Source organism: Channa argus, chromosome 5, assembly GCF_033026475.1.
Source record: "Channa argus isolate prfri chromosome 5, Channa argus male v1.0, whole genome shotgun sequence".
In the NCBI taxonomy this organism is placed as follows: Eukaryota; Metazoa; Chordata; class Actinopteri; order Anabantiformes; family Channidae; genus Channa; species Channa argus.
Window position 1 is genome coordinate 13,958,960 of NC_090201.1, and position 10,756 is coordinate 13,969,715.

Consider the following 10,756-nt stretch of genomic DNA (forward strand, 5'->3'; position numbering starts at 1 on the left):
ACTTAAATGAAGTAAACAGCACCAGGTGTTGGTGTCAACATGATCACTTTTTATTTCAATTAACTCTATTTGACAATCTTTAGCTTTATATTAGCTATATTTCTCAGCCAATCTGACACAGTTGTTTCAAAGCGATTCAAACTTAACCCCAAACATAAAATAATATCTACATACGCTTACCTAGTACAAGTATCCCTTATCACAAGTAACCAAATGGTAATTAAAAAAGGTGTATAAAAAGGTTACAATAAAAAATGATATTGGTGCTAAGTATACATCGAACAATGAAATTGGTTCTTTAGTTGTCAACTTGGTTTTAAATCAGAAAGTTAGACTATTATTTTGGTGATATAATGTTTTTAAAGGGGTTATACCAACAATATTAACATGTGCCTCTAAAGTCAACTTAGGTATAATTTGTCAAACATTTGTTCTGTGTTTATTATCCATTAACTGACTAAAGTATGACTCATCTTTCCACAGCTTCCGTTTGTTACAGCAACATTCTACATCTGCATTTGCCAGTGTCAGCAACCTGCTCATATTTCATTTCTCTTAATCGAATTCACTACTTCCTGTCCAGTGAATGCATTTGATTTACAAACACAAACATAGGTGTACTACTACTGTGTGTAGTACTGTGAGTACACTCATTGATGGGGTCTCTTACCCCATCACGGTTACAGTGCTAATTGAAAAGCACCATACACTTTCACAATTACAATCTCTTGTAACAGAATAGCATAAACATGAAATAAATTTGACTTTTTACATTTGCATTTTCACACTATACTCCTAGGTCAGGATTTAAGACAAAATTCAGGCTACCAACTACTGACAATCCTCTGCTATACAACTCATGACTAGCAAAGGCCTCACCTGCCAGCATGACAACGACCTAATAAACGTGAAAAAACAAAACAACAAACAATGTGGCCTTTGAGCAGAAAGATTAAGTCTATTTCCATTATCTATAAAACGTGACAGAATATGAACAACATAAAAAAAAGTCCAGATCTAGCTTGCAGAGAAATTTTGATGGGTTGTTGTAATTTAGGCAAAACAAGCCTCTATGAAGTATTAAATGAGACTGATAACCTTTTAAAAATTTGCTGCCATGTTGTTACTAAAAGGTTGTAAAGCAAAATGTATAAATTATGATAGAGAAATTGTTGTTATTGGACTCTGATTTCAGGCTGAGACAAAAAAACAACAATTCAAACTTGTCCTCAGTGTTTATCTATCTAAGCCTGAACACACACACACACACAAAGAAATAAACACAATGGTTTTTAACACAAATTAATGCCTTTATTTTCCAAGACACTTAACACACAGGTATACAAGAGCAGTATCAGCTCCTGGAATAACAAAATAAATCAAAGTTGATAACATTTACAGTGGCATATGGAATGTACTTGTTTCCATAAAAAAAATTCCTCTCAAATAAATAGTTTCTATATAGTCTTTGTAGCTAGTGTTTTTATCAATATATTCTCTTTGATTAAAGTCAAAGCTTTAGGAATGAAGAGGAGAACAGACAGAATCAAAAACAGTGACAAACAAGGATAGTATCCCCCTTTGCAATCCCATTTTTAAAAAGTCTTCTGGTTACAGGCAAACAAAATTTCAGAGAAAACAACTGTCCCTTCTTTTAGCCCTAAATAATGGAGTTCTTCCACCTAAAAGTGTAAATCTGAGTGCCCAGTGGACACAGAATATTACAAGGGTCCTAACAGACACCGATAAAGACAAAATTTCCTTTTCAGAAGCTTCATTTGTAAACACGAGGGGCTTCAACGAGGCTGCTGACCCAGCCAGGGTCAGTTTATACAGGAAACTTCCCCTCTAATAATGTGCTGTGCTGTAGGGGACCGCCGCCCAAACTTCAGCCACAAAACTTATCACAGGTAAAGCACCACGTCATTCTCCTAGGATCACACTTGAGCTCCAATTCTGTAGCTTTGTTTCTCTCTCAGAGAGAATTTAATAAAGAAACTTGCTGTACTAGAGAAGGAGTCGGGGATGAGTCCTAGGATGCTACAAGAGTCCATGTGTTTGGTGACAAACCTCCTTCTCATTTGATTTTCTACCATCTATAACATAAAACGGAGCAGTCTCAGAAAGACAAAAGTGCAAGTGAAGGCACAAGCAGCCCTGTCCTCTGGCAAGTAAGGGAGAGCGAACAACCACTCTGGCTCTCCCCTGACCCTGGAGTGGCTGAGGCTCCCTCCAAGCAGAGGCGGGTCAGACCCTCATGTGTAAGGACTTTGCACCGTGGAGTTGCAGGGTTTCTCCTGCTATGTTTGAAATTCAGACAACATTGGCTCCATTGCCGCTTCAGTCAGTGCTGTGATCCTCAAGCTGGGAGATAATCGTGATAAGGTTCTGGAGGCCAAAGATGAAACCACTGTCCTGTCCTTCATGCACAACACTATCTTCTCCATAGTGCCGACAGGTGGTGTGAGCAAAGTCAATCATGCGCACATCCACCATGAGGCTGCTGGCATCTCCGGTGCAGTGGGATGAGCGACTGCTGCCACTGTTTCCACCTCCTCCAGCCACACTTCCGCTGCCACCAGCGGAAGAAGTACAAGGGAAACCAAAAGCACCTTCTTCCTCCTCCTCCTCGACTTCTTCATCCTCCTCCTCCTCCTCCTCATCTGATGGCTCATCCTCATCACCCTCCTCCCCCCCACGGTGTCTAGGTCTGGTCGGAGTCCTGGGAGGGTCTCCATCATAAATGATGAGCAGGGAGCTTGAGTAGAATCTGTAGGACTCACAGGCCTCCAGAGCAGCTTGCATTTCCCGGAGTCTGCGCAGCACTGGGGAGAGTAGCTCACGACGCAGGCGACGCCCGTTGTGGAAGAACTGGTACAGGGCCTCCTTGAAGCCTGCAAGGGTCAGCTTACGGCCATGGTACTTATTCATGAACATCAGCTGGCCGGAGTCTGACTGGTACACCTGCAAAGGGCACGCAGAAACATGAGCACTGCTCATCTCACATACTGCACGAAACCACTACAAAAGAACTGCATCTCTACTGTACCTGCATCCCACAAAGTCGCACTCCAATAGAGGCAGATGTGCTCTGTTGACACTTGCGAATCTGATTGGCTTTCTTCTCCTCTGATGCATCATCCCCATGTTGGCGAGTCCCCATCTTCAAGTCTAAGACACATGGTACTGCGTATCGCCATGTCAAGTTCTCCAAAAGAATAAACTCTGTGAAAGTGGTCAAGGATCATACAATAACAAAAAACAAACTATAAGGCAACACAGTGTATATCTGCTTTAATATTTTATTAATTAAGAACAATCCCTTTATTAATGTGCATTTCACTGTTTAAAAGGATACTATATTGGTTACGGTGCTTGGCATTTTCCTTCATCCTTTGCAAGTGCTGCTGGTGACATTTGAGACTCCATGGATTGTGTTTGATCTGTGGAACCACGTTGCCTTTCTCCAGGCTGAAGCAGAGAACCTCCGCCTGCTGCTGCTGCTGTTGCAGCTGCACATCATCACGATTATAACTGCACAGGTGACAACACAGAAAAATGTCAGTTCTTATTTAATGAAATGTCTTGTTTAAGAAAGAATTTCAATGCAAAGACAAGTGTCCTCACCTTATGATCTTGTCTTCTTTACGACTGTGCCGAGCTCTCTCTTTGCTGTAGTTGTCGTTTTCCAGAAGCAAAGTTGACTGCTTCTTGTTGCTCCACTTCAACATCTTGCTCTTGGGCTCACAGTCTGCTGAGGGATCCTTGTTTTCTAGGTCTCCTGATTCGCTGTGGAGGGGGTAGGCGATGAGGCACAGGTTTCCTTCCTCATCCTCTTCAAAACTGACTGACACTACACCTGAGGGTGGGTGAGGAAAGTAGTACTTCATTAGTACTTTATTGTAATTTGCCTAAAAAATATTCTAGGAGAATCCTTATTAAATATAGTCTCAAAACTTAACACATCTCTTCAAAGATTAACATATACATGTGTGTGTATATATATATATATATATATATATATATATATATATATATATATATATATATATATATATATATATATATATATATATATATATATATATATATATATATATATATATATATGTGTGTGTGTGTACACACACACACACATATACATATAGGCATCTCCCACCATTGTCATATGCCGACATGAATAAAACACACATAAAATATAAATGACAGACACAAGTGACAAAAGCAAAACAATATCAGTAATGTCAAAAGCAATAAATCGGAAAAAAGAAGACAATTAAAAATACCACACAAGACTGAAATGAGTCATGTTGAGCAGGCCCTTTATTAAATTGTCAAACAGGCTAATAATCAAGACACAATATTACATGAAGCAGGGTTTCAAAGTCCCAGCAATGACATGAAAAATAAAGCACAGCACTTTTATTAAAACAACAAAACAAGGCACAGTTCAGGCTCACAGAACCACAAATATCCTGTATTATAGTATTCAAGTATTTTATTCATAATAAACACAATTTCAAAAACCCAAACACAAATTAGGCTAACAGGTGTTTCTAGAATCATTATCATTATGAGGTGATCCACAAACAGGTACACAGCAGACTCCCCCCACCCACCCCTAGCCCCTAGTTAGAGTCCCTACAAGGGCCCTTTTATTTCAGGGTGGGGGAGGTGGAGTACTGAGAATAAACACCACAGCTGCAGTGGCTGATACAGATAAAACACAGACAGGAAAGAGAAATGTGGTTGTGACAAATATGAGACACTAAGCAGCATAGAAATCGACAGTGTTTGAATCAGTACATGATATGTGATACACTTTGGATTGAGACGTATACATATTACAGCCATGGAGTAACAATCAACACATTTACTGTTTAAGCAGCCTGATCACAAGAATATATGTGGAAGTATTTACGTGTTTTAAATGGCTGCTCTGAGGAGTCAGTATTTCTTCCGCAGTCTTATGTCATGTGCACTGACATCACCATCCTGCAGGAAGCCAAGCCAAGTCGGGCCGGATGGACTGTGCTGTCGGCTCAGAGCTGCACTGTCATCACATCACCACAGCCAGTGTGGAAACCTCTGAGTCACACTGACTTGTTTCACTCCTAAAGTACTTATAAAATGTACAGCAACTACGGGTTTTACAGCCCAATTAGCACAATGTGACCATAACAGGAGGGGTTTCCATATACACACCATTGTGACAGCCATAAAGTAGAGCTACACCACTGAGGTGTCCCTTAACCTAATTTTGTTTATTTCTTAATCTCAAAGCTAAAGCTGGCAAACCTATACCGTCAAAGTATAAAAAGTCAGCTTGACAACTTCTCAACTTTCTATGTGTGAAAGACACGTGACCCTGTCACTGTTGAGGAGAATTCGAAGGTCCCAGAACTTCTCTACTATCAGCTCTCTAACTCCCACTCCTCGTCCTAGATCTTTTTATAGTCCCATGCTGCATCGCAGAGGATTCAGATACCAAACATGTGCCTTACTTTCGTCACAAGGCCGCATTAGGATGTCTGTATCTGCATGTAGTGAGTCTCATTGTCTGTTGCTGAAACCGTGGAACTGGATGCATCCAGGAAACAGAAAGGTTCCATTGAACGCATCCATATATATGAAAATGTGCATCTGATATCCTCCCCTGGTGATAGGTCCCATTTATTTTATCCTGGTAGAACTCTCTTGATCTGAAACCATACCCTTCCTAAAAGCACCTTTAAGACCTTTGGCTACTCATCATCCTGGCAGGAACCCAGGTGGTCTACTTCAAACATCCCTCTCATGCAAGAGGGTCAGATTCAGATTTAAAAAAATCGACTCTTGCGCCAACTACTCCAACACCAATGGTACTTTACAGAAGTCATAATGTGGGGACACAGAAAGGTTAACTGCATCTATCTATCAACAGATGCAATTATAATTAAATTAAATTATATTATTCTGTAGTCATGCCCTTTAGCAGTAAGAGGTATATCGTAAAGTACAAGCACAGCACAAACACTAAAGGAAAGAAACAAAGGACTAATTCTGGTCACGCAAACACCATCACGCAGGCTCTGTTCTGACAGACTCCATCTTCCCTCACATTTGGGATGGAGGTCTTACCTTTGTACTGAGGGGTGAACTTTCTCATCTCTGGGGGGAGGTTCTTGTAGAATTGGTGCTCCCGTGGAATGAGGGGCTTACAGATAGTTTGTTCCCCAAATCGCAGCACACAGGAGTGGCCTCCCACCTGGTGCACGAAGGGCTCAAGCATCACTCCTTTTCCGGGGAAAGGAGTCCCGTCCGCCTGCATGAGGACTTCCAGAGCGGGACTCATCCTCACTCCGCATCGGATAACCGAGCTCGGGGGACCCACGTCGCACGGGAGGCAAGAAGCTCGGCCGCTCGTTTGGCTCCCTATCCTTGGGCACTTTTCTGTTGGCTCGCACGGGGGCGCTGTTTGTCGCCTACTCGAGCGAAACGCCGAAAAACAAAAGAGCTAAACAGGAAGGACAGAGCCAGAGACAAAGCCCTTTATTCCCTGTCCTTATCGAAGGAGAAAATATAAAGCTCTTCCGCAGGGCTGACTATTCCCCGTGTGGATACGTATAATAAAATGCTATTTATACAGCTATAAAAGCTGCTTTACACAGTTATAAGCAACATAAATTTGCGTGATCCTCCTTCGCTGGCTGTTACCGAAAATAAAGCTTGGACTGATCTTCTGGGCAGAAAAACAGCACAAGTCCCGCCCCTCTCCACAAGCAGCCAATCACAGAGAAGCAGCTGTCGCTGGGAGGAGACAAGGCACCTAGGAGAGGATCAAGCAAACAAAGAGGAAGGAGAGAAAACGGGGGGGAGGGGAGAACAGGAAAAATACTAGACAGAAGAACACAACAGTGAAGGCATTTTTTTAAAAATTTACTTGCAAGCTTAATCGTTCTTGTTAATTTGGATACAGGTTGCAGGTTGCTTGTTTTAGATTCCTCTTGCCTTTTTTTAAAAAAAAGATGCATGACAAATATCAAGTCTGAATTTATGTGCTACTTGTGGAGACACACTAGCTGTATTTTATGTGATTGGTGTCAATCAGAAAACATGGTTCAGAAGCCATTTAAGAAGATACATGTGGTCTCACGTGTCTAAAAGGCAAGTGTAGATGCTATTTCAGCAGATAAGTCAGAGAGAGATGGCTGTGTGAAGATTACAAATACTGTGCAATGCCAATTTACATTAGCCATCAAATTGGGTTAAATTACCTCGACCAATAAAATCTAAGGTTTGGCTTCAATATTAACGTAAACACTTTTTAGTCAGGCACTGAACAAAGATGTTGCATAAAGTTGTTTTATGACCAGTAATAGAGATTCATTATAAAGCACAAAAGACTGCATTAGTGAGACAGTATTTCTGCAAGCACTGGTGAAAAATGTCATATCATCCAAGAAACCCACTGGAAAAAAGAAATATGATAGTGATGCCGTTATCTACTGTACTGTATTACTTCAAGGTGATTTCATAAAGCATATGCCAAACTATTTCCTATACTAATGGAATATGCCACATGATTTTTTTTTGGCCACATGATTTTTGTGTTGATGTGCTGTCATTGGCCACAACAAATAACTGGCAGCAAGGCTGATTAGCCATACATATTCAGCTATGTATTTTCATTTTCATGACTCACCTGATGCTAAGAGATGTTACAATGATTTTTATGTGGCTATGAGGTAGGAATATATACATCCCTACATATATCATGGCTGCAAAACATTTCTGCCTTGCAGTAATTGAGATTATTTGATCGCAGTGACAGTGTGAGCCAAATGTCTAAACCGGATCAAATTTAGAAATGTGAGTATGCTGCTTTTACTTTCTTTACTGTGTTGTTTCTTTCCATTAAAATGTACAACACACAAAATGTAGCTTTGTTTTACCATTTTCCTATCTTCACAATGCATCAACTCTGTCTCAGGAAACAACATCCTTTTCCAACATTACAGACACCACAGGGGTAAATAACTGAATTCCTCGCTGTGGCTATAAATACACTCCTGATAGCAGCATTTTAGCATTCTTTTAAGTTTTGTTGAAAGCAAGTACAGTGCAAGACATTGTAAGATAACATTGTAATAATCATACTGAAACATTTTTCTGTGGTGTAAAGCCATATGGGTATTATTGTTTGTATTAAAGAACAGAATGTCAGGACATTGGTGAATAATGTCAGTTAAAAAGCTGTATCAGTGAAGGGGACTTTAAGTCAGAAATGCAGGTTAGTAGGTAAGACGGAACTAAACTGTGCAAGCTTCACATTGTGGGGCAATGGCACGGTGTAAAGTAAAGGATACGTGCCCACCTATCAAATTTTAGATATACTGCAAAGGTCAAACTGGCAGTTTTCTCTTCAGTGTCCATCGACCTAATGAGTCTGAGTGCTGTGCCAGACCAAACAAAGCCGAGGTACTGTAGGTAAGCTCAGGTCACTGGATGGTCATGGTCTAATCACGGACTAATCTGTGATGTTCCAGTTCTGCACTGAGATTACAAAGGGAAGGAAAGTATCCCAGACTTAGACCGGAAGGGGATTAAATGATCAGCACTTTTTCCATTGGTTCTGTGGTAGGTACTCCCTGGTGGTCTGGTGTGAAGTGTGTCTAAGAACAAAATTAAAAATAAAGTATATGTGTACAACAATATGTGTGACTGTGGGTGTATACGGTACATACATGATGGACTTCACAGACCTTCTGATCCCATGATCACACAACAAAAATTTATTTATGCCAGTTCTTTTTGTGAAAGAGAACCCTAGCACTATTGTCTGAGCATGTAAACATTTTCTTGTGTAAATGCAAATGTTTAGAATGGGCCTCAACAGTGTGGTCAAGCAGGAATCTGTATGTTTTGGGAGTTTCTCTCACATATAAAGACCAGAAATACTAGAGGGGTGGTGATAATGTCTGTGACATGAAATGTCTGACATGCAGTGAGGAGGAAAGTGAATTCTCTCAAAACAGTATAGTTTAAGACAGCCCTATACTATCTATAAAACAGAAATAAAATGTAATTTTTCGAAAATTATTCCACAAATTCATTTTAATTCATGGTTCAATGATGTAAAACAAAGTGTGTGTTTATGTACAGGAATGGTCTTCTTTCTTGTCTTGTCACCCTGGCCTCACTGAAACATCAGTGTTACTGTATGTCAGCATGGCACGGCTTCCCCTCTCATGTCACGGGTCTGGGCTCATGGACAATGGGTCCAGGCTGTGTCACAGGGACCTGAATCCAGCTATGAAACAAAGCAGTGATGCAATCTACGATAACCTCCTCCGTGAACAGGGAATAATGTGTAGCAAATGCATCTTGCCTGCTTTTGTTCTACTACATTGGCTACTTGACTACTGTAGGCAGTGCGACCTATAGTGTGACCCATCTCGCACTGCCTTTTTACCCCCATGAGCTTAGCAGCCAGTCTAACCTATCACTCATATCACTGCACTTTATTTGGATGGATTTTTGTGAATATTATATGGCGTCACTTGAAAATATAACTTTTACTTCATGGACTGCTAGGTCCAACTACTAGACTTCTAATTGGCTATTATTGAAGCAGTAAAACGTGAGAAAGTGAAGGGTTTGAAAGCTCACTCCACCTTCGAAGAAACTGAGTACTGTGAGGCAAGGAGTACTTTCAAATTCCTTTGTGGGGGAAACTACAGCAGCATTATTCTTCCAACATGACCAACCCACTTTCCAGTAGATCATAAAAAAAACCTCCCCCTCATTCCCTGACACGTGAGGAAGTGAAACTTTGTCTAGTATGTCATATTGCCAAATAAGGGGATAAGCCCATATGCTCCTTCATGTGTGTTGATAGTAAAACCCAGTGCCAGGTCAATGCCCCCATTACACATTCCCCACATGCTGTATCATTTCTCATGCCTTCCCTTTTATTTACAAAACGTGTCATCTGATCACCAAGCACCAATTGCATGATAATAAAAATATGATTAAAGAACCTGTTTCTTATCTGTTTTACATGTCCTCATATCAACAGGTATACGGTGCAAAAACACGAATCATAACAACTTAGTTGTTTTTGAAAATTGGTTTTACAGTTTCCTTATCTTCTGAATTTACAGTAAATAAGGGTCAGTCTCCTAAACAAGGCAGGAAAAGACAGCCCATTACACTACAAATAAATCTGTTTATCAGTCAGCGACATTCATGAAGGATTTTTAGTGTAGTAATGAGGATATTTGGTTGTCTAGTAAATACAATCATAAAACATGAAGCATTGCAATAAATAGTAACAGATAATCACCGTTTCCCCTATTGGTGAACATCGTGCTCATATTGAAACCCAGTGCTTGGCAATTAATCCCTAAATATTTAATCATCAATGTTCACCAGAAGCTAACTATTAATAAATTATTTACACAAGTAATGGTTATTAAGAGTAAAAAAAAAAACTTAAAAGATTGATATTTTGGACGGTTTGTGTAAAAATAGGCCAAGGTCCTTGAGACTATTTTTTTTGTCCTTTCGGCTTGTCCCGTGAGTTTAGGGTCACCTGAAATGTTGATTTGGCACAGTTCTTACATGAAATGCCCTTCCTGACACAACCCTCCCCAATTTCTACCGGGTTTGGACCGGAACTGCACAGCTGGGGATGGGAATGGGCAGTTAGGGGATCAGTATCTTGCCCAGGGACACTTTAACATATATAGCTGGGACCGGGGGTCAAAGCACT

The 10,756-nt window shown here is 40.4% G+C and overlaps 1 protein-coding gene across 1 annotated transcript; it reads right to left on the bottom strand.

Moving 5' to 3' along the window:
- Window positions 1-1,289: 1,289 nt before the first annotated feature.
- On the bottom strand, window positions 1,290-6,712 carry LOC137127627 (inositol hexakisphosphate kinase 2-like). The gene is made up of 5 exons (XM_067504868.1): window positions 6,121-6,712; window positions 3,628-3,859; window positions 3,359-3,534; window positions 3,050-3,225; window positions 1,290-2,964 (listed from the first exon to the last, which is right to left on the bottom strand). The coding sequence occupies exons 1-5, from the start codon at window positions 6,332-6,334 to the stop codon at window positions 2,341-2,343; spliced, it is 1,422 nt and encodes a 473-aa protein (XP_067360969.1). The 5' UTR covers window positions 6,335-6,712; the 3' UTR covers window positions 1,290-2,340.
- Window positions 6,713-10,756: the final 4,044 nt, after the last annotated feature.

Coding starts and splice junctions, on each gene's coding strand:
- LOC137127627 (XM_067504868.1), bottom strand. CDS start 6,334: ATGAGTCCCGCTCTGGAAGTCCTCATGCAGGCGGACGGGACTCCTTTC. Junction 3,860..6,120: donor GTTCACCCCTCAGTACAAAG/GTAAGACCTCCA, acceptor ACCCACCCTCAG/GTGTAGTGTCAGTCAGTTTT. Junction 3,535..3,627: donor AAAGAAGACAAGATCATAAG/GTGAGGACACTT, acceptor TCACCTGTGCAG/TTATAATCGTGATGATGTGC.